The following is a 24387-nucleotide window of genomic DNA, read 5'->3' on the forward strand; positions in this document are numbered from 1 at the left end:
CTTCTGCTTTATTGACTGTGCCAAAGCCTTTGACTGTGTGAATCACAACAAACTGTGGAAAATTGTTCAAGAGGTGGGAATACCAGACCACCTGACTTGCCTCTTGAGAAATCTGTTTGCAGGTCAGGAAGCAACAGTTAGAACTGGACATGGAACAACAGACTGGTTCCAAATAGGAAAAGGAGTACGTCAGGCTGTATATTGTCACCCTGCTTATTTAACTTCTATGCAGAGCACATCATGAGAAATGCTGGGCCGTATGAATTGCAAGCTGGATTGCTGGGAGAAATATCAATAATCTCAGATAAGCAGATGACACCGCCCTTATGGCAGAAAGTGAAGAGGAACTAAAGAACCTCTTGATGAAAGTGAAAGAGGAGAGTGAAAAAGTTGGCTTAAAGCTCAACATTCAGAAAACGAAGATCATGGCATCTGGTCCCATCACTTCATGGGAAATAGATGGGGAAACAGTGGAAACAGTGTCAGACTTTATTTTTTGGGGCTCCAAAATCACTGCAGATGGTGATTGCAGTCATGAAATTAAAAGACACTTACTCCTTGGAAGGAAAGTTATGACCAACCTAGATAGCATATTGAAAAACAGAGACATTACTTTGCCAACAAAGGTCCAAGGCTATGGTTTTTCCTGTGGTCATGCATGGATGTGAGAGTTGGACTATAACATTGATGCTTTTGAACTGTGGTGTTGGAGAAGACTTTTGAGAGTCCCTTGGACTGCAAAGAGGTCCAACCAGTCCATTCTAAAGGAATACTCAGGACTGATTATTCATTGGAGAATTCATTGGAAGGACTGATGCTGAAGCTCCAATACTTTGGCCACCTGACGCGGAGAGCTGATTCATTTGAAAAGACCCTGATGCTGGGAAAAATTGAGGGCAGGAGGAGAAGGGGATGACAGAGGATGAGATGGTTGGATGGCATCACTGACTCAATGGGTATGAATTTGAGTAAACTCCGGGAGTTGGTGATGGACAAGGAGGCCTGGCATGCTGCAGTCTTGGGGTCGCAGAGTCAGACATGAGTGAGTAACTGCACTGAACTGAAGTGAGTTGAGGGAGGCTGCAGGCAGTGTGGCTGGGTGGGTGGGGGTGTGGATGAGGAATCCCAGCTTGCTAATGTCTTTTTAGACACCCAAGTGGAGGACTCTCAAGTAGCCGGGAGGAGCTGCATTTGCAAGTCTGAGTGCAGAGGACAGATCTGGGCAGGAAATAAAAATTTGGGAGTCAGTTTACAAGCAGCATTTAAAGCCACTGGACTGAATGACGTGATCTGAAGTGAGCCAGATGGAGATGAGAACCTAGAAGTGGCCCTAAAATGCTCTTCTGTACACAGGCCAGTTGGGCTTCCCTAGTGACTCAGATGGTAAAGAACCTGCCTGCAATGCAAGAGACCCAGGTTCGATCCCTGGGTTGGGAAGATCCCCTGGAGAAGGGCATGGCAACCTACTCCATTATCCTTGCCTGGAGAATTCCATGGACGGAGGAGCCTGGAGGGCTATAGTCCATGGGATTGCAAAGAGTCGGACACGACTGAGCGACTGACACATTTTTTCACTTTCACAGAGGTCAGGAGGAACTAGGAGGAAGCAGCCAGAGAGATGCAGAAGAGAGATCAGTGAGGAAATAGAAAAATGAAGAGAGTCTGGCATCTTAGAAATCAAGTGAAGAAAGGGTCATCAAGTAGAAGCGGGTGATGGACTGTGTCCAGGCGGCTGAGAGATCAAGCACAGCAAGCACTGACCTTTACATTCAGCAGCACAGAGGTCTTTGACGACCTTTACAAGCTGAGTTTAGGTGTGGGATTAGAGCTGAAAAACGAACTGAAATTGACAGGAGGAAGGGCTAAACTTGGCAACAAAATAATCTGATCTCTTTGCTGCTCAGGGCAGCAAAGAAGCCAAGCAGTTGCTGGTGAGGGAAGTGGGCTCAAGAGAAGATTTTCTCGACAGGAAAAATAGCCCCCTTGGCCTGCAAGGAGATCCAACCAGTCCATTCTGAAGGAGATCCACCCTGGGATTTCTTTGGAAGGAATGATGCTAAAGCTGAAACTCCAGTACTTTGGCCACCTCATGCGAAGTGTTGACTCATTGGAAAAGACTCTGATGCTGGGAGGGATTGGGGGCAGGAGGAGAAGGGGACGACAGAGGATGAGATGGCTGGATGGCATCACTGACTGGATGGACGTCTGAGTGAACTTCGGGAGTTGGTGATGGACAGGCAGGCCTGGCGTGCTCTGATTCATGGGGTTGCAAAGAGTCGGACACGACTGAGCGACTGAACTGAACTGAATGATAAGAAGGATGAGTAAAGGATGGAAATTACCACAAACTCGGTTGCTTAAACAATATAAAATTTTCTCACTGTTACAGAAACTGGAAGTCCAAGTGGCTCAGCTAGTAAAGAATCCACCCGGCAATGCAGGAGATACAGGAGATGGTGGTTTGATCCCTGGGTCAGGAAAAGTCCTTGGAGGAGGAAATGGCAACCCATTCCAGTATTCTTGCCTGGGAAATCCCATGGACAGAGGAGCCTGGTGGGCTACAGTCCATGAAGCTGCAAAGAGTTGGACACGGCTGCGTGTGTGTGCGCCCGTGCGCGTGTGCGCACACACACACACTGGAAGTCCAGGACCAGTGTGGCAGCAGGTTAGTTTTTTCTGCAGCCTCTTCTTGGCTCGCAGACAGCTGTCCACTGCAGGTGCCTTCCAGGTGTGAGACGGCAGTATCCTCACACCATCTTTGCTCTGCGCTTGCACATCCCTGGTCTCAGTGTGTCCCCACGTCCTCTTCTTCTAAGGACAGCAGTCATATGGGATTAGAGCTCACCCTAACAGTTTCATTTTGACTTAACTGCCTCATTAAAGGCCCTACCTTTAAAGGCAAAGGGACTCAGTCATACAAATACATGTATCCATTCTCCCCCAAACTCCCCTCCTATCCAGGCTGCCCCATAATATTGAGGAGAGTTCCCTGTGCTATAGAGTAGGACTTTGTCGGCTATCCATTTTATTTTTTTTTAATCCATTTTAAATACAGCAGTGTAGTATGTATCCTTTTGGAATCAATAGATTGAGAAAATACTTCACACTCAAAGTTACCATGAATTCAGTTATCATAGTTCAGTTCAGTTCAGTTCTGTTCAGTTGCTCAGTCGTGTCCGACTCTGCGACCCTGTGAATCACAGCACGCCAGACCTCCCTGTCCATCACCAACTCCTGGAGTTCACTCAGACTCACGTCCATCGAGTTGGTGATGCCATCCAGCCATCTCATCCTCTGTCGTCCCCTTCTCCTCCTGCCCTCAATCCCTCCCAACATCAGAGTCTTTTCCAATGAGTCAACACTTCGCATGAGGTGGCCAAAGTATTGGAGTTTCAGCTTCAACTTCAGTCCTTCCAATGAACATCCAGGACTGATCTCCTTTAGGATGGACTGGTTGGATCTCCTTGCAGTCCAAGGGACTCTCAAGAGTCTTCTCCAACACCACAGTTCAAAAGCATCAGTTCTTTGGCGCTCAGCTTTCTTCACAGTCCAACTCTCACATGCATACACGACCACTGGAAAAACCATAGCCTTGACTAGACGACCTTTGTTGGCAAACTAATGTCTCTGCTTTTCAATATGCTATCTACCCCATGAACAGTTATCATAAGAACAGTGTAAATATATAAAATATTCATATTTAGTTACAATTGACCCTTAAACAACACAGATTTGAACTGCAGGGGTCCCCTTACATGTGGAATTTTTTCAATAAATATAGAAACTGCATTTTCCTTTTATAGATCTTTAAGTTAAATGAGTGTAGATCTTCAAGTTAAATGAGTGTGGGGGAAAGCTTTAGGTCACAACATATGGAATAAAAAAACTAGGATTTGAGTCCCGATTCTGTTCAATTCTGCCTTTGGTGAGAAGGAAATGGCACCCCACTCCAGTATTCTTGCCTGGAGAATCCCATGGACAGAGGAGCCTGGCGGGCTACAGTCCACGGGGTCGCAAAGAGTTGGACACGACTGAGCAACCTCACGTTCACCTTCTGTTCAATTCTGCCCTGGGTGAATCACTTATCAGTTTCTTTGTTTCAAGGCAAAGGCAGCAGGACTCCAACTGGCACCCCTACCCACCACGTTGCTCAATGGCCAACTCTATATTATAAAATAGCTCATATTTTGTTTACCATACTTGGGTCTTTACAGTTTGCAAAAGAGTGTATCAGTAGGAAGTACCATTGCTTATTAGTCTATAGAGACTATTCAGTGTACATGTGAATTTGTGCACATCTGAGGAGTTATGTAGTTCGCAACACACAAGGGCATGTGTGCATGCTAAGTCACTTTAGTCGTGTCCAACTCTTTACGGCACTATGGACTGCAGCCCACCAGCTCCATGGGATTCTCCAGACAAGAATACTGGATTGGGGTGCCACGCCCTCATCCAGAGGATCTTCCCAACTCAGGGATCGAACCCACGTCTCCTGCAGTTACTACACTGCAGGTGGATTCTTTACCACTGAGCCACCAGAGAAGCCCTCACATCACACAGACAGTCCGTGTGTTTACCCTGGTTATCTGTAAAGGAGGATTTGTAACTGGCCATTTTTAACTAATTAGAATCCTCCCAGGATTTTTATGTGGAAGCTACACTAATATGATCTACCTCATCCCCTCACCAGAATCTTGGCCCAAGACAAACAAAATCCACATAAATTGAAGGAGTTTAGCCCCTTGGAAACTTAATATAAGAAATTATCGACTAGAGCTACTGGGAGGCATGCTTAGAATGCAACTGTAATTAAGAAAGCCTAAATCTAATTAAGTCCATTGCCTGAGAACTGACTGTATGAAATGAAGAGGTGAGCCCCCAGCAGAAGTAGGGGGTGGTAGGACAATAAAAGCTGTCCATAAATCTCGTCCTGTGTAGGGAAGAAGGCAACTCTGACCGATGAACACAAACATGCCAATCTCTTTAACACCGATATCCCTGCACCATGGTGCTGTAAGTCCTGATGATTGCATCAATTAAATCTGTGTTTATCTTCCTTTGTTCTGATCCAGGTTTACCAGTCAGCATTCTGGTGATAATTTGTGGCTTTCAGTGTGGGTTTGTCTATGCATATAATTGTGCTCAACTTAAGATAATAAAATGCCATTCTGGATTATTACTATTCAGCAGTTGAAATGAATGAATTTATTCAGCATGAATCCTGAGGAAATCCTTCAGCAGGAATCAGGTTTGGCACCTCCAGAAAGGACAGGCCAGAGGACAGGACCACAGGTACTCCTGGCTCCCTTCCAGCTGTTGTCTGGAAGTGACATCTTTGCAGCTCACTCTCTGTGACAGCAGCTTGGGTCAGATGCAGAGCTCCCACACTCAGGGCTGTCTAACCTTGGGTTTTCCTAGTAAGGAAGGTCTTCTGCTACATTGTTTTCCCTGCTGAAAAGTGACTTAAATCACATTTTTGGTTGATTTGGAATTGTTATGCAAATTATTGAACTTTAAAATTATTTAAACTACATCAACTGTTTAAACTGTTTTCAGGGGCATCCCTCATGGTCCAGTGGTTAAGACTTCACACTTCCAGCCCAGGGGGTGTGTGTTCAAGCCCTGTTCAGGGAATTAAGATTGCACATGCCTCGGAGAACAGACCAAAAAACAAAAAGAAAAGCCCAAATGAACTATTTTCAACAACTACCACTTACACGGTTGCTCAGTCGGTAAAGAATCTGCCTGTAATACATGAGATGCAGGTTTGATCCCTGGGTCACAAAGATCCTCTGGAAAAGGGAATGGCTACCCACTCCAGTATTATTGCCTGAAGAACCCCATGACAGAGGAGCCTGGCAGTCTACAAACCATGGGGCTGCAAAGAGTCTGACACGACTGACCAAGTAACCACACACACACAGCACTTACATACCACGTTCATTGACTCAGTTCACTGGTCATCTTGAACAGTGAACTAAACATTTTGGTGGGAGATATATGATTATAAAGATGGACTATAAAATCGTGAGAGCAACCTAAGTGTCTCTGACAGATGAATGGATAAACAAGAAGGGAGGGAGGAATGGGAAACTATTAGTTTTGCAAGATACAAAAAGCTCTAGAGGAGGATTACAAATAGCTTACAAATGGGATTACAAATAGCTGAGAAAAGAAGAGAAGCTAAAGGCAAAGCAGAAACGGAAAGATGTACTCATTTGAACGCAGAGTTCCAAAGAATAGCAAGGAGAGATAAGAAAGCCTTCCTCAGAGATCAATGCAAAGAAATAGAGGAAAACAACAGAATGGAAAGGACTAGAGATCTCTTCAAGAAAATCAGAGATACCAAGGGAACATTTCATGCAAGATGGGCTCAATAAAGGACAGAAATGGTATGGACCTAACAGAAGCAGAAGATATTAAGAAGAGGTGGCAAGAATACACAGAAGAAGTGTACAAAAAAGATCTTCATGACCCAGATAATCACAATGGTGTAATCACTCACCTAGAGCCAGACATCCTGGAATGCAAAGTCAAGTGGGCCTTAGGAAGCATCACTGTGAACAAAGCTAGTGGAGGTGATGGAATTCCAGTTGAGCTATTTCAAATCCTGAAAGATGACGCTGTGAAAGCGCTGCACTCAATATGCCAGCAAATTTGGAAAACTCAGCAGTGGCCATAGAACTGGAAAAGGTCAGCTTTCATTCCAATCCCAAAGAAAGGCAATGCCAAAGAACGCTCAAACTACCACACAGTTGCACTCATCTCACAAGCTAGCAAAGTAATGCTCAAAACTCTCCAAGCCAGGCTTCAGCAATACGCGAACTCTGAACTTTCAGATGTTCAAACTGGATTTAGAAAAGGCAGAGGAACCAGAGATCAAATTGCCAACATCCGCTGGGTCATCGAAAAAGCAAGAGGGTTCCAGAAAAACACCTATTTCTGCTTTATTGACTGTGCCAAAGCCTTTGACTGTGTGGATCACAACAAACTGCGGAAAATTGTTCAAGAGGTGGGAATACCAGCCCATCTGACCTGCCTCTTGAGAAACCTATATGGCAGGTCAGGAAGCAACAGTTAGAGTTGGACATGGAACAACAGGTTGGTTCCGAATTGGGAAAGGAGTACGTCAGGCTGTATATTGTCACCCTCCTTATTTATCTTATATGCAAAGTACATCATGAGAAACGCTGGGCTGGATGAAGCACAAGCTGGAATCAAGAGTTCTGGGAGAAATATCAATACCCTCAGATAAGCAGATGACACCACCCTTATGGGAGAAAGTGAAGAGGAACTAAAGAGCCTCTTGATGAAAGTGAAAGAGGAGAGTGAAAAAGCTGGCTTAAAACTCAACATTCAGAAAACCAAGATCATGGCATCTGGTCCCATCACTTCATGGCAAATAGACGGGGGAAAAATGGAAACAGTGAGAGACTTTATTTCTTGGGCTCCTAAGTCACTGCAGATGGTGACTGCAGCCATGAAATTAAAAGACGCTTACTCCTTGGAAGAAAAGCTATGACAAAGATAGACAGCATATTAAAAAGCAGAGACATTACTTTGCCAACAAAGGTCTATGGGGTCGCAAGAAGTCGGACAGGACTGAGGGACAGAACTGAACTGAACTGAGAGGACAGTAGTGCAATATGAAGGTACTTGATGTCACTGAACTGTGCGCTTAAACACGGTTAAATGGTACATTTTATGCTAAGCGTATTTTACCACCAAGAAAAAAAGGAAGAAAATATGATAGATTTCAGTTCCTGCCCTAAACTTCTTACAGCCTTCCTGAGAGCCCAAACAGGAGAATGGGAATAGCGTTATGGGAATGCAGACTAGAGAGAAGTTAGGAAGAGGAGCCCCCCACCCCCACACCCCCCGCCCGCCCATTTCACGAAGAAACTGACACAGAGGCGGGCCGTTACAAGTTCTTCGAATGCTGAAAATCCGTTGAGCAGAAGCTTCCCATTCCTGCTTGAATAACTTAAGGCTTAGGAGACTCTAAGCTGGACAGGGCTGAGCGACTAAGCAAGCACAGGCTAGGAGACTCTGACCGCGCTGGCCCGCAGTTCTCGGTGTGGCTCTGCCTCCAGCGGGTGGAACTGAAGCTGAAATCCCAATACTTTGGCCACCTGATGCGAAGAACTGACTCATTGGAAAAGACCCTGATGGTGCGGAAGACTGAAGGCAGGAGGAGAATGGGACGACAGAGGATGAGATGGTTGGATGGCGTCACCGACTCAATGGACACGAGTTTGAGCAAGCTCCGGGAGCTGGCGATGGACAGGGAGGCCTGGCGTGCTGCAGTCCATGGGGTCGCAACGAGTCGGACACGACTGAGCGACTGAACTGAACTGAATCGGGGCTGGAAGGAGAAGACCTCACTAACCAGCAGGGGGCGCTGGCGCCCTCAGCATACCGCCAGGCGCGCAGGGGGCGCTCTGGCCCGTCGCTCCTCCCCGCCTCGGCGATCCTTCCTTCCGCCGGGCGAGCCCGCCTCTCGTCGCCAGTGCGCAGCTGCGCGCACGCCTGCCCGTGGGCACCATGGCGGCGGCGTCGAGCGGCGAGGAGAAGAAGGAGCGTCCGGGCGGCGGCTTAGGAGCGGCCGGCGGTAACAGCACGCGAGAGCGGCTGCTGTCAGCGCTGGAAGATCTGGAGGTCTTGTCGAGGTGAGGCCGTCGGCCCGAGGCCCTTGCTGTGGCTGGGCCGGGAGGACTGAGTCGGAACCCCCGGCCTGCCTTGGGCTGGTTCCCCGGGGCTAGAAGGGGAGGGCTGCGCCCCGAGGGACAGTGCCCGAGCGCCGTGGAAGTCCGTCTGCAACCTTCAGGGACTCGGGGTCAAGAGCCCTCTTTGTTGTTATCGTTCAGTCGCTCAGTCGTGTCCGACTCTTGGCGACCCCATAGACTGCAGCAGGCCGGGCTTCCCCGTCCTTCACCATCCCCTGGAGCTTGCTCAGACTCATGTCCATCTTCATACTGACAGTGACCCTGCATCTGCAGAATATGGGATTCTTAGCGGACGTTAGAGGTCGCCGGGTGTGGGTCCCTTCGTCCACCGACACTCGAGAGACGTATAAGGAACTCCCATGCGTGCTGCGCGCTGGGAGACGGTCCCCAGGGGTGAGACTCGGTGCCGACTACGAGGAGGAGCCTAGTGTCATGGGGGAGAGCCCACTGACCCAGAGGAACGTCTGTGTCAACAGTGATTGTGGCGCGGAGCCTCCCCAAGGCCTGTCCTCGGTGTAGTCAGATATTGTGTTAGTTCAAGATGTACAGTGGAGAAGGAACTGGCAACCCACTCCACTACTCTTGCCTGGAAAATTCCATGGATGGAGGAGCCTGGTGGACTACAGTCTGTGGGGTTGCAAAGAGTCGGACACGACTAAGCAACTAACACACACACACACGCGTGTACAGCAGAGTGATTCAGTTACGTGTGTGTGTATATATATCAGTTATCCAGTCCTAGCTCCTACTGTTTGCCACATGACAGGCCAATAGAGAGAATTGTTGGGGCAGAGGAATAGCGACCTTATTCAGAAAGCCAGCAAACCTAGAAGATGGTAGAGTTGTGCCCTAAAGAGCCACCTGAGTTAGAATTCAGCCTTCTTTTATACTAGAAGGGGAGGCAAATCAAATGTTTCCCACAGCTTCCGGAGGGGAATTGTTAATTTCTTCCTCCCTGCAGTCCTTCAGGGGTGGGCCTGGTCAGGATGTTTCCTGTGAGTTAAACAAGGTATTTTAGCTTAATGCTCATTACCTGGGAGGCAGGCTTCCCAGAGATGGGACATTTTGTATAATTTAAGCTTACAGGCAACGTGTCTTTAATGATTTAACTTCTAGAAGAGTACCAAGATTTTTTTTTACCAATTGCATATCTATTCTTTTTCAGATTCTTTTCCCATATAGGTTATTACAGAGTAGAGCTCCTTATTCTGTACAGTAGATCCTTGTTGATGATTTGTTTTATATGGAGTAGTATGTATGTGCTAATCCCAACCTCCTGATTATCTCTCCTTCCCACTTTCTCCCTTTGGTAACCCTAAATTTGTTTCTTGAGTCTGTTTTTGTTTTGTGAATGAGTTAATTTGTTTCTTTTTTTTTTTTTTCAGATTCCACATATAAGCGATATCATATGATACTTATCTTTTTCTGTCCAACTAGTAGGATAATATTTTGTTCCATCCTTGTTGCTATAGATGGCATTATTTCATTCTGTTCTACGGCTGAGTAATATTCAGTTGCCACATTTTCTTTGTCCTTTCCTCTGTCAGTGGACAGTTAGGTGGCCTCCAGCTCCTTGGCAGTTGTCAGCAGTGCTGCAGTGAACACTGGGGTGCATGTATCGTTTTGAATTATGGTTTTCTCTGGATATTTGCCCAGGACTGGGATTGCGGCATCACATGGTAGTTTTATTAAAAAATTAACTTATTTGTATTAATAGTTATGGTGAGTGGGGATCACTCTCTAGTTGTGGTTCACAGGCTTCAAATTGCTGTGGTTTCTTGTGCAAAGCATGGTGAGTTCCATGCTTATGGGCTCAGTAGTTGTGGCACACGGGGTTGGTTGCCCTGTGACATGTAGGATCTTTTAATCCAGTGATCTCTATTAGAAATGAAGTAGAGATTCAAAGAAGATAGGTTTATGGATGTAACATCCCATTTGCTGGGTATTTACTATGATCCTGGTTCAGGATGTGTGACTAGTTAGTGGCTGAATTGAGATGAGAACTGTGGTGTCCTGTACTCTGAGTTCACTACTATTTCCAGTATACTATTTGTCATGGATTATTAAATTGGAATTTGGTTAAGATTTCAACTAAGGGCTATAATAATTTGCCTTCGAATTCTCATTCCTATTAATTTGGATCTTTCTGACACAGGGATCGAAACCCGGTCTCCTGCAATGCAGGCAGATTCTTTACCATCTGAGCCATTGGAGGGAAATCCAAATAATTTGTATCAAAAAGAACTGGCATGCTTGTTGCATATTTCAGGTGTATATTGAGGCATAGTTCTAATTTTTAATCCTGTTTTCTTCCTTTAAGGGCCTGTTTTTAGCCTTAGGGAGTTGCCTATGGCCCCAGGGTCTTGAAACGGCTATCTGTGATTTATTATAACAATTCCAGTCCAACGCCATTGGCCGCAGTTTCCCACCCTACGTTCTCTTTGGTTACTTTGACTCCTGATGAAAATTATATTGGCATCATGCTGCCTGCAGTGTGGGGCACCTGGGTTCAATCCCTGGGTTGGGAAGATCCCCTGGAGAAGGGCATGGCAACCCACTCCAGTATTCTTGCCTGGAGAATCCCATGGACAGAGGAGCCTAGTGGGCTATAGTCCCTGGGTTCGCAAAGAGCCGGACACGACTGAGCGACTGACACACACATGTAGGATCCTAGGAGCTTCGATACTGTTCTCCATAGTGGTTATGTCAATTTACATTCCAGCCAACAGCCAGGGTGCTGTTTTAAGTCCTTCGGATACATACGGACATCGCCTCCTTAAAATCACTCTATATGGCAGCGCTATGATTTCTTACATTTGGCTGATGAGGGGTCCACAGTACAGACAATCCCAGCATCTTTTCCAGGTCGCGCAAGAAGAAAGGAGTAGAGGACTTGAATCCACGCTCTGATGTTCGTGCCTGAGTGCTTGGTCAGCCCCGTGTACTTCCTTTCTTTGCATCTCCCACCATACTCCCTGCAGCCACCCCCAGCCCGGCCCCCAGAGGCCAGCTTGCGTTTAGGCCAGGAGTTCTCAACTCTCTTCATCTCATTAATGGGGTACAGAAATGGGCTAAAACAGTTGGTCATCTTAGCAAGTCCTGTCAGCTCTGCCTCCAAAATATACCCTAAATCTGTCCAGGTTTCCCCATTTCCGTGACTAAATCCTCATGCCTAGGACCTAGTCAAAGCCAGTGTCATTCTGTTGCCTGAGTTCCTACAAAGACCACCTAACCTGATTTGCACTCTAGCTCTCTTACAGTCTTGTCTCCAGATGGGCTCAGTAATTGTCTAAAAACATGAATCAGGTCGTGTCCTTTTCCTGTTTAAAACAATTTAGTAACTTCTCTTTGCACTCAGAGTGAAAGACTGATCCTTTAAACTGACCTACAAGGCCCTGCACCAGCAGGCGCCAGCCTTTGCGGCACCAGGGACCAGTTTCGTGGAAGAGTTTTTCCAGGGACAGGGTGGGGAAGGAGAGGGGTATGGTTTCGGGATAACTTGAGGGCACTACACGTACTGTGCCTTTTACTTTCTGTTTTGTAGTGACCTCGGAGTTCTCCCCGGGCTGGGGACTCCTGCCCCACACGGTGCCGCCTCGCATCCTTGCTCTGTGCCCTCCCTGGCACCTCCTGTGCGCTTCCTCAAGCCTGTCTTTGTGCTGATGAACTGGCTGTGTCTTTGACAAGCTTTCTTTCCTCCCACATCTGCTGGCTGGCTTCTCTTGTTTAGTTCATGCTTTACTCCAAAGATAACCCTGTAGAGAAACCTCCCCTGACCACACAGTGTAAGTAGCCAGACTACCTCCCTGACACTTCCTGGTATAACACTCCACTTAATTTTCTTCCTAATCCTTGTCAACTCTGGTTTTACTTATATATTTTCTTGACTTCTGTATTAGAATTTAATTCACTTTTATAATCCAAATCATCTAGAAAGTGCCTGACCCATAATAGGCACTCAAGAAATATTTGAATGTATGAAGACTTTTCACCCCCTTAACCACTTTTTTCATTAATTAGCTTTAATTAATTCCTATGTAATGGTGTATGGGAGGGAGGTAGTAGTGGGGAATACTGAGTCCAGTTGGTACCATCCACTAAAATAGCCTGAGGCTAGTGAGAGGAAGGTGGGTGGTGGGAATATGAAGGTAAAATGGAAGATGACGATAAATAGGTGCAACCCTGGACTGACCAGTAGTGTCAGGTGGCTAACTGTGAAGCTGTCCTTTCCTGGATAAGTTCTGAATTGTCCTATCTATCATCGATTTTGAAATTAATGTACAGATAGAAAATGCCTGCTGCACATTTCCTCCCAGTCATTCTACTATTTTTCATATAGGAAAGTTAACATATTTAACAAAGAAGCATTTTAGAAATATGTGATTTATTATGTGTAAGAATCCCTCTTAGTCGATACCTGTTTGGTTGATTAAAAACTGTGCAGGCCACAAGGTCTCCGTCACAGCTGCTCTGTTCTGCCTTTGTCATGAGAAAGCAGCTTTTGGCAATATATAAGTGAAGAGCTGTGGCTGCCTTCCTAAAATAGCTACTTACCTAAACCACAGATGGGCTGGATTTGTAGACCCTACTTACTTAACTTCTATGCAGAGTACATCATGAGAAACGCTGGGCTGGAAGAAGCACAAGCTGGAATCAGATTGCCGGGAGAAATATCAATAACCTCAGATATGCAGATGACACCACCCTTATGGCAGAAAGTGAAGAGGAACTCAAAAGCCTCTTGATGAAAATGAAAGAGGAGAGTGAAAAAGTTGGCTTAAAGCTCAACATTCAGAAAACTAAGAACATGACATCTGGTCCCATCACTTCATGGGAAATAGATGGAGAAACAGTGGAAACAGTGTCAGACTTTATTTTTGGGAGGCTCCAAAGTCACTGTGGATAGTGACTGCAGCCATGAAATTAAAAGACGCTTACTCTTTGGAAGAAAAGTTATGACCAACCTAGATAGCATATTGAAAAGCAGAGACATTACTTTGCTGACTAAGGTCTGTCTAGTCAAGGCTATGGTTTTTCCTGTGGTCATGTATGGATGTGAGAATTGGACTGTGAAGAAGGCTGAGCACCGAAGAATTGATGCTTTTGAACTGTGGTGTTGGAGAAGACTCTTGAGAGTCCCTTGGAGTGCAAGGAGATCCCACCAGTCCATTCTGAAGGAGATCAGCCCTGGGATTTCTTTGGAAGGAATGATGCTAAAGCTGAAACTCCAATACTTTGGCCACCTCATGCGAAGGGTTGACTCATTGGAAAAGACTCTGATGCTGGGAGAGACTGGGGGCAGGAGGAGAAGGGGACGACCGAGGATGAGATGGCTGGATGGCATCACCAACTCGATGGACGTGAGTTTGAGTGAACTCCGGAAGTTGGTGATGGACAGGGAGGCCTGGCGTGCTGCGATTCATGGGGTCGCAAAGAGTCGGACACGACTGAGCGACTGAAGTGAACTGAACTGGTGGAGTAGGAGCTTTTCTTGCATAGACCACCCATAATTCATCATCTGCGTTTTCTCCTTCAGTTTCTTTAAAGTGAAATGAGCCGTTGGCCACTCATCAGGCAGTCTTAGGGCAGGCTCTTGCTGAGTTTTTATGACTTGACTTCTCTTGGTTCAGTAGATTTCCTTTGTAACACCTCTGTTGAGTATTTCCAAGCTTAGGTTTTTATAGAAACAGTTCTTCCTATTCATAGTCATTCTTCATTTGTGTTTATATATTCCATATTGATTTATATAATTATAGTAATAGTAAACTTGAATAAATGGGACTGGTAATGAACACAGCTGAGTCTTGGTGAGAATGCACTGTGCTGGTGAGAGCTGAAGTCCAGTCAAAGGGCCTGTGGGGCAGTAGCTCTGAGTCAGCTTGCTGTGAGGACCATCAGTCCAGCACATCAGTTGGGTGGAGGTCAGATAAGAGAGCCTCTGTTGTGTTTACTTTGCAGACTTTGTTTTTGTTTTATAGAGAACTTATAGAAATGCTGGCAATTTCAAGAAACCAAAAGTTGCTACAGTCTGGAGAGGAAAACCAGGTAAGTGGTTTCTTTTTGAATTAAAAACAAAAAATCTCCATCATTTCTTCAGTTTCCTGTTTATGTTTACTTTGTGAGAACAGGAAGATCAGACTATTAAATTATTAATAGCAGTTTTTAAGTGGATTTTTTTGCACCATTTAGGTGAGAGGTAATTGAGATATAGTTGACATATAATTATATTTAATACATTATTTAATATATTTAGTATTTTATTTATATTTATATATTATAAATATGTTAATAAATATTGGACATAAGTAATATATTCAATGCATTACACTGGATTAGCTTAATATGTATATCATGATGATTTGATATATGTGCAAAGGGCAAAATGACTACAAGTTTAGTCACCATGCGAGATCTTAGTTCCCTGAGCAGGGACCCAGCCTGCACCTTCTGCAGTGGGAGTACAGAGTCTTAATCACTGGATTTCCTAGGAAGTCTTTTTTATGATAAGACTTTAAGAAAATTGCAAGGAAGGCAGAGGTGGCACCTTTTCATGTACCTGTTGGCAATTTGTATGTGTTTGGAAAAATGTCGCATTCTGCACATTTTTTAAGAACTTCATGTTGCTGAGATGTACTCTTTGCAACTTTCAGATCTACGGTGCTGTATTCTTAATTAGTCACCATGCTGTATGTTACATTTCCAGAATTTACTTGTCTGATAGCTGGAAGTTTGTGCCTTTTGACCACCTTCACCCATTTTATTCCCTTCCTTCTGGCCTCTGGCAGCCAGCAGCCTGAGCTCTTTTCCTGGTGTTTGGCTTTTTTAGCATTCCTCGGGTAACTGAGACGATACCATGTCTTTCTGTCTGACTTTGCTTCCTTTAATGTGATGGTCTGTGAGGTCCATCCATGTTATCACAGATGCCAAGGTTTTCTTTTTGTGGATGAATTATGCTCCCTTGTGTGTGTGTGCATGTGTATAGGTCGGCCTCACTCTTTTTCCGTCCATCCATCGTGGACACTTGGATGACCTCCATGCGTTGGCTGTTGTGAATCATGCTGCAGTGAACATGCGAGTGTGGACATCTCTTTGCAAGTAGTGATTTCATTTCTTTTGGATAAATACCCAGAGATAGAGCTGCTGGATCATATGGTGGTGTGTGTTTTTTTGACTTTTTAAGTATCCTCCACACTTCGTGGAATGTTTTCCGCAGCAGCTGCACTAATGTAGATCCCTGCCAACAGTGTACTAAGGGTTCCTCTTTCTCCACATTGTTGCCAACACTTATCTTTTGTTTTTCTGATGATAGCACCTAGCTGGTAATACCTGCAAGGTAATACCCAGTCGTGATTTTGATTTGCATTTCCTTGATGATTAGTGATATTGGGTGCCTTTTCTTCTGATTTTGTTCATTTGTGTATCTTTGGAGAAATGTCTGTTCAGTTCCCGGTGTTAACATACATACATACATACATGCTTAGTTGCTCAGTCGTGTCTGACTCTTGCAACCCCATGGACAACCTGCTAGGCTCCTCTGTCCATGGGATTTTCCAGGCAAGAATACTGGAGTGGATTGCCAGGGCTATCAACTAAAATCATCTCAAATAAATTTTGCCTTCCCTGAGAAATGAATTAAGCCTGCTCATTTTGGCATATTGCTAGTTCTGAAAGATTTCTTTTGTATGAAAGAATAGCATATAATTAGAAAAAGTAGGAAATCTTGATTAATCTCTTTTCTAAAATAATCATAGATAGGCTATTTTTATTTCTAATAATGATTAGAAAAATAATACTTTGAAGGTGTTAAAATTTTGAGGACTATCCAGTTCACCTGTGGCTTCTTTGTTTCATTGGAAATGTAGTTCTTCAGTATTCTGTTGTCTGTTTTAACCAACTATTACCTCACAGGTCCTGGAGTTGTTAATTCACAGAGATGGGGAATTTCAGGAACTAATGAAATTGGCACTTAATCAGGGAAAAATCCATCATGAAATGCAAGTTTTAGAAAAAGAAGTAGAAAAGAGAGACAGTGATATTCAGCAACTACAAAAACAGCTAAAGGAAGCAGAACAGATACTGGTAAGCTGATAGAGGCTGGTTCTTAATGTAAAAAGGGCTATTATTTACTCTGTTTACAAAAAATAAACCTATTTTCAGCATTTTGAAGTGGCAGAAAACTTGAATTTCCAGGTCTAAAATCTAACCGAACTTGTCACTTTCATTAGATGAAGCACCATGTCATTCACTTTTAACTATTGTTTTCAGATACTCTGCATTTCTTTAGAACCATATTTTCATTATTTAAAGATTTTACAAGATTGAATTCACAGAAGTATGACATTTTATTTTTATCCTGTCCTCAATGTTTTTTCTAAATCTTCAGTTTTAGAAATTTTGCAATCAGTAAAAATATATACCACTTTTATAAACTGATTAAAATTTACATTAATTTATGTCATCTTCCATCTTAAATGAGGTGGGATTTGGATATGTCAAGGACTCTTAGTTTTTCTTGTTCTACTATTTCAGAGAGACAATTTGTTCAATTATTTCTCTCAACGCTGACCAACATAATTGTTACGTGGTGGTACTGCAGGAAGAGCTGAATTTGATTCTCATTTGGACCAGACTTTGCAGGCTCTTCTCTAAAGACAGTGAACATGAGGGCTAGAAAAAGAATAAACCTTATGAGTTAGATAATGGCAACTAACAGTCTTACCAGTGCACCCTGGTGCACTAGTGTATTAGCTTAATCTTGACAATTTTATGAGGTCAGTACCGTTTTTCTATTTTTACAGATGAAACCATGACTTTAAATGAATACCAAGAAGGTAAAATAGAGAGATGGAACTTAAACCTAGATCTCTCTGCCTGCCTACTTTTACCCACTGTGTTATCGCTGAGGATGCATATGTTAGGGTTAGCTTCATTCTACCCTGTTTGTCTTTGCCCAGGGTGGGTACGTGAGGAGTTCATTGTAATAGTCATTATGCATTGATAATGTATAAATGAATGACATTCTCAATCCACACACCTATCTTGTAAACTAGAAAAAAAATAGTTGTGGTATTTTATCCTTGAACCAGATGTAAGGATTGTTTTGGGAGTAGTACCTGGTCTGTTTTCTACATTCTTATGATAGAAGACATAAAGCAAAAATGGTAGCGAACAATCCAATTTATGTTTTGTTTCTAACAACTAATTTGTGAATGGAGGCTAATTCATAAATACATAAATAATGGTTTTTTCTCATTGATTATAGCTGATGTAAATGATACCCAAGTGGTATTTCAGAATATTACAAATAAATTGTGGGGATTTCCAGGTTTTATATATTGTTTCTATGGGATAAATGGTTTTGTGAATTAGGCCAAAAACTGGACTTGGTATAGTTCTGAATAACCTGTATTTCTTTTTAAAATGTTGTTTAAATTAGGCAACAGCTGTTTACCAAGCAAAAGAAAAACTCAAGTCAATAGAAAAAGCAAGGAAAGGTTAGTAATGTGGGAACATTAAATGACTTTTGGTTTCAAGAAACTGATGAGAGTATTAATGGTAATCACGTCATGCTGTTAAAAAGTTTCCAGTGAATTTCCATTGTGAAATGTCTGCCATGTTACAGCCCTGTGCCGGGCATTGTTAGGGAGGTGTCACGTCCTTTTGCAGGTTACAAAATGAGATGAAGAAGTTATGGCTATTACTTAAATGTGTAATAAAGACAATGGGGTTTTTACATTGTTGGGAGACCAGAATATGGGCTGGAAGCAATGTGATTTGAGGTGGACCTTGAAAGACGGGATGGTGAGAGAGGCATGCAGTGGACAACTCGAGTAGGGCCAGAGCACCATGAGGTCAGAGCTGAGTAAGCCCTTGGGGTGTGCGCCCGTTTAGAGGTGCTGGGAGACGCTCAGTCTGCCTTCTTGTCCTGTCCTGCTTTTCTCTTTAAAAGGCTTCCATTTTGGATCTTTTAGTTTGGATACTAAAAGTCAGAATTGCAATGAAAACCTTGGTGGTTTGCTTTTCATGATATATAGGTACGATTTACATCTAAATTCCCTCTTTTCCTATTTTAGATTAACTGCTGTTAATGTTTGATGTGTGTGCTTCCAGATTCTTCTGTGTGTAACACATATGTGATAATAATAATGCGTAAAACCAGGTCATGCTATACAGATTGCTACTTATGTGCACTTTTGTAACCAAATGAATAGAAGTATGGAGCGTAACTGTGACCTGCGCACTGATAAACTTGCATGTTAGTAGACTCAAATGTTAAACTCTCCTCTCCACTCTCTTAGGTGCTATTTCCTCTGAAGAAATAATTAAGTATGCACATAGGATTAGTGCAAGTAATGCTGTGTGTGCCCCACTGACCTGGGTCCCAGGTAAAAGTGATTCCCTTTTTACTAGATATATGTGGTTTTGAAAATTCTTAGGTAACTATACATAAAAATAGGAAAAAAGATTTAAATATAGAATGCATATATTTTAAAATACAAGGTAAGATGTGATGATTCTAAAGCTGTATTATTTATATACCTGGAAACCCCTGGCTGGCCAGGAGCCAACTTTTTCAAGGGATTTCCACAAGGGCTCCAGCCTGAGAGACAGACAGGGTATAAAGATGAAGCACTGGACACCAGGCAGCAGGTGCGCAGGGCTGCAGAGAGCTGGAGTAACTCAGGAACAGTAGAGAGAGAAACTGCAGCATGTATTGGCAGATAAAACACTTACAAGCCAGAGACCTCAGGTAGAGCTCCAGCCTTTCGGGAGGATGGGAAGTAGTTATTTTTGGTCACTCCTAACAGTGGTATTTTGCCATACCTTGAAACATTAAGAGTAGCTGCAGTTTTGGAGGGTAAATAATTTAGAGTTGGTGAGAAAATACCCCAGTATTGGTTCAAATCTGGCCAACTTTTCATCAACCCAGAACTAAAGAGTGTGCCTTCATGTTTGGAAACAAACATCATTGGCTTCTGATTCTCCACCTGAAAGTTACAGGAATTAGTCTTTTTTGCTGCCCTGTGTGGCATGTGGCTTCTTACTTCCCTGACCAGGGATCGAACCTCAGGGCCCTGCAGTGAAAGCTCAGAGTCTTAATCAGTGCACTACCAGGGAAGTCCCCAGGAATTAGTCTTTGAATGACATGATTAAAGAGGTTGATTAGGAAAAGGTTTTAATTTAGAGGAATCAGGATTATAATTTTGTCATTTGAAATGGTTGCTGAAATGACAATTTTCATCTAGTGAAGATGTAAAGAAGGTATAAAAATACATATAATTAAAATTTTAACATGTTCTTAATAGCAATTGATGGCTTTAATATTCTAAAATTTAAAATGTGGCTTAAGTTTTTCAAAGTGAACCAAGGAAAATCAATATTTCAAATAAGGTATTTAAGCATATTTCCATATGTGATTGAATTAAAAGCAGGCTGTATTTTTTAGGGGACCCACGGAGACCATACCCAACTGACTTGGAGATGAGAAGTGGATTACTAGGTCAGATGAACAATCCTTCCACTAATGGAGTAAATGGTCATCTCCCAGGGGACGCACTTGCAGCCGGCAGACTGCCCGGTATGTGTTAATCAGAATAGTACTTCCAGATAAAGGCTTTTTTTCAGAGATGATGATGAAGACAAAGGTCTGGCTGTTGAACGGGTTTGAGGGTCTGGACCCATCTTGTTTTAGTTGCTAGAGTTAACTTTACCAGTTTGTCCTGCGCTCTGCTTCTTCTCATTTAAGACCGTCTAGATGGAGGGTATGAAATTAGAATCTATGTGATGTGAAAGTCACTTAGGCGTGTCCAACTCTGCGACCCCACAGACTAGAGTCCATGAATTCTCCAGGCCAGAGTGAGTTGCCATGCCCTTCTCCAGGGGATCTTCCCAACCCATGGATTGAACCTGGGTCTCCTGCATTGCAGGTGGATTCTTTACCAGCTGAGCCAGAAGGGAAGCCCCATGAAATTGGAATGAAGTGATATTGTGCCATTTTCCTCAGGCCTCTCATTAACTTAAGCTCCAGACTTAGTTTTTTTTTTAATGAGCCATACTTTATAAACAGAGTAAGATATATTCAGTTTAAAGGATACCACATGAACATACTTGTTAAAACCGCCCAAATTAAGTGAATAACAAAGCTCCTAATGGACTTTTTAGTAGCTAAATATGTTTTTTATGAGAGCTCATTCTGAACTCTTCAGCCCACCTCAGGTTTCACATAGAAGTCTACTTGTTTTCATCTGGTAGAACTTTTTAAAAAAGTTTTCTAAAAGGCATAAGATAGGAAAAAAATTACTATTTTTGGGCAGTCACTTAATATTTTACACATCTCATGATTTTCCATGTATTTTTAAAAATACCTATTTTAAATTTATTCATTTATTCAGCTCCACTGGGTCTTTGTTGCGGTTCATGGGCTGGCTTTAGTTACGGCCCGCCGACTTCCCATTGAGGTGGCTTCTCTGGTTGCAGAGCAGCCTCAGTAGTTGTGCCGCACGGGCCCAGCTGCCCTGCAACATGTGTAGTCCCAGTTCCTGGACTGGGGATTGAACCCTCGTTACTGGCATTGGCAGGCAGTCCTAGCCACTGGGAAGCCCACCCTGTATTTTTTACATTGCTAAAAATGTACTCTAGATAATGCTTTTTTAATGTTTAACGTTTCGTTGTCAGGCTGTCCCTGTGTTACTAAAAATGCTTTTGTGAACATTGTTAGCTAAGACAAACTGGGAGTTCACTGTGCATTAGTTTCCCTTAGTATCACCTCATTTTTCTCACTGTGATTGTACCATATCATGTCAGTACAGTCCCGGCAGAAGGCTGAAAGTACACCATCCCACCCAGCTGGGATGCCACTGACATCCTGCACGCCAGCCAGGCACCACAGGAGGGAATGCAGGCCCCAGTAGGGGAAGAAGCCTTTTCCTCTTATGGGTGTCCCTCATAGCTTAGTCAGTAGCGTCTGCCTGCAGTGCAGACCTGGGTTCGATTCCTGGGTTGGGAAGATCCCCTGGAGAAGAAAATTGGCAACCCACTCCAATATTCTTGCCTGGAGAATCCCATGGACAGAGGAGCCTGGTGGCCTACAGTCATGGGGTCGCAAGAGTTGGAGACACAACTTGGTGACTACACCACCGCCGCCACCTGTGGAGCCCCTGCGGCGCCCTCTACGGGCAGAGCTGAGCACTGTCGCTGCTGGCAGAGAACCGTGTTTAGGGTCCAGGGAGAAGAGTGCAGGCTTAGAGGCAGCTTAAACTGGAATGCCTAGTATAGTACACATTAGCTATTCATAATGTGTGTATAGAAGGTACTATACATGACCTAATACATATATAGATGAGACATTTGATTTGAAATTGTGACCATCTTGAATAGTGACTGTAGGAAAGTATGATTTTAAAAAATAAATCATAGGTTCTAGTTACTAAAACATCACATTTTTCCTCGATAAGTTTGATCATTAATTTGGCCAACTGTATATTTTGATTTTTTACCTTTAAAAAACTTTTCGAAGTGTCTGCATGAAGGAAAGAGTAAGGAGTGAATGAATTGCTAGTTGCACTGTCCTCCTGTGTGCGTCTCTCTCCAGATGTCCTTGCTCCTCAGTACCCATGGCAGGCAAGTGAAATGGCCATGAGCATGCTCCCACCCAACCACAGTCACGACTTCCTGCTGGAACCTCCAGGGCACAACAAAGAAAACGAGGACGATGTAGAGGTTATGTCAACGGACTCCTCAAGCAGCAGCAGTGACTCTGATTAGAGGCCGTAAGACAAAAAGCATACAGAATTGAATACTATAGAAATCTGTTTCTTAAATGGCAGACGTGGAAAGCTAGCCGGGTGATGTTGGCTGTAGTGGAATTGTTCTGCCATTAAAAATCATAGTGGACTTTCTTTTTAAAGCCCAAAAGTATGGTTGCAGTTCTAAAGCACTAGGTTAATACTTTAAGAAAAATCACACTTTACTGTTGGGGTACAGCTTTTTCAGTTCAATGCTGTCTTACCTTGTTCTGTTCCAGTTGTGTTGGACTTGTGCATAGCACTGGAAATAAGATTTGAGGGGAATGACCCATGTGCATATCACTAATAGGCCTCCTGGAATTATTTAGAAAAGCATAAACGAGAGCAGCACGTCACTCAGTGTGCACTGTATACCAGAAACCTTCATTTGAAAGTAAAGGCTGTTACTTTCTGTCACAGGAAGAGGAGAAATCATCTCAGTTTATACTTTATAATTATTGTATTTTTTGTAAATAAACTTATTCTTGTTGTATTCTTGTATGTTTTTAAAATTTTTTAAATGCACTTCCAGTGTAGGTAAGATAGGTCTGTAAATCCAGTTGCGTTTCGTCCATACTTTAGAATCCGGAAGATGAGCAAATATGATGCAGCGCATATACACCTGAACTAGGAATCCCAAATTTGGTTTAGGTTTCTCAAAGGCATAGACTACCCTTCTTAGAAGAAACAAAATGAAGTAGGTGTTTTTTCTGACAACTTACCATAGAAATGTCATAACAAACATAAATTGTAGGAAGGGTTTTAGAAGGGAAGACAGTCTCAGGCTTCACCTTCCCTCTTACTGCAGCTCCTAGAATCACTGTTAATTTTTTTCTGGTGGTTAACCTTCTTGTTTAAATAATACGCTTATACAGCTACATTTTGATTTGTCAGTTTTAGACAGTACTGCATCGTTTACTCTTTTTCCTGGTGTAGACTCTTCTCTTAAAAAAAAAAAGGCACACTATATACATTTTGTAAAAAAAAAAAAAACCAGCCCATATTACCGATGTTAAATTTGTGCAGAGGACAACAAACATAACTAGTTACACTTTATCTCCAAAGTGGTATTTCTCAGTGTGGCCACAAGCCAAGTGTATGAAAATCACTTGGGTGCTGTTAGAAGGCAGATTGAGGATCTGCTTCTTAACCTGCTGAAACAGCATCTGTGTGAAGCCTTCACATCCAAATCTAAGTACTGGGGCCCTAAAGCCCTTCACACCCCAAGAATCTTGCACCTTTTCCCTTGAGGGGCTTTCACTTATAAACCAACACAACACAACAAAAAAATAAACCAAAATGGAAAAACAGGACTCAGGGAATACCTAGATTCTGAGTGTTGGTGGACCAGTGGATTGGAAAATAAAAGGGAATTCCATGTGTACCTCAAATCAAACTGCTGTGTACATGCTCATTTGGTGTTTATCTGTACAGCTCTACAACCTCTCACCCAAAACCCTTAGGTCTAAAGTTACCTCAGAACTTGGGTCTTCAAAAAATATTCTAGAAAGTTAGCAGGACTTAAATACTGAATATTATAGAATAAACCCCCAGCAAGAACTGAAGAGGCATCTTATAAATTACGCATATTAAACCTTCATTTTAGGCACATTTCATACATACACACATTATTTAGCAATTTCCTCAACACAGGAACTTGTCATCATTAGTCCTGTTAAACTGATGATTGGATTTCCACTCTCCCGCCTGGTTTTGGCTTTTGTACAGGTCTTTAACCTTCAGGGCGTCTCTATTTCAGACTTTAGCTCCTCTCTACACTTACAGAAACAGCTCTCGTTTATGTCCCTCAGACGTTTCAACGATCAGTGTAGGAGGACTTGCCTGGGATAGAGGACACCTTGGGGCTTGATATAACA

The 24387-nt window shown here is 43.2% G+C and overlaps 1 protein-coding gene across 1 annotated transcript; it reads left to right on the top strand.

Annotated features, from left to right (window-relative positions):
* Positions 8485-23000, top strand: MED4 (mediator complex subunit 4). Its single transcript, XM_018056752.1, has 7 exons — positions 8485-8669; positions 14705-14771; positions 16635-16805; positions 18163-18220; positions 19025-19111; positions 20173-20304; positions 22318-23000. The coding sequence occupies exons 1-7, from the start codon at positions 8545-8547 to the stop codon at positions 22488-22490; spliced, it is 813 nt and encodes a 270-aa protein (XP_017912241.1). The 5' UTR covers positions 8485-8544; the 3' UTR covers positions 22491-23000.

Source organism: Capra hircus, chromosome 12, assembly GCF_001704415.2.
Source record: "Capra hircus breed San Clemente chromosome 12, ASM170441v1, whole genome shotgun sequence".
Lineage (NCBI taxonomy): Eukaryota > Metazoa > Chordata > Mammalia > Artiodactyla > Bovidae > Capra > Capra hircus.

Excerpts from the sequence above, each read along its gene's own strand:
- MED4 (XM_018056752.1), top strand. The coding sequence starts at position 8,545 with ATGGCGGCGGCGTCGAGCGGCGAGGAGAAGAAGGAGCGTCCGGGCGGC. Across the intron at positions 16,806-18,162 it reads AGGAAGCAGAACAGATACTG|GCAACAGCTGTTTACCAAGC; the intron begins GTAAGCTGATAG and ends TGTTTAAATTAG. Across the intron at positions 18,221-19,024 it reads AATAGAAAAAGCAAGGAAAG|GTGCTATTTCCTCTGAAGAA; the intron begins GTTAGTAATGTG and ends CCACTCTCTTAG.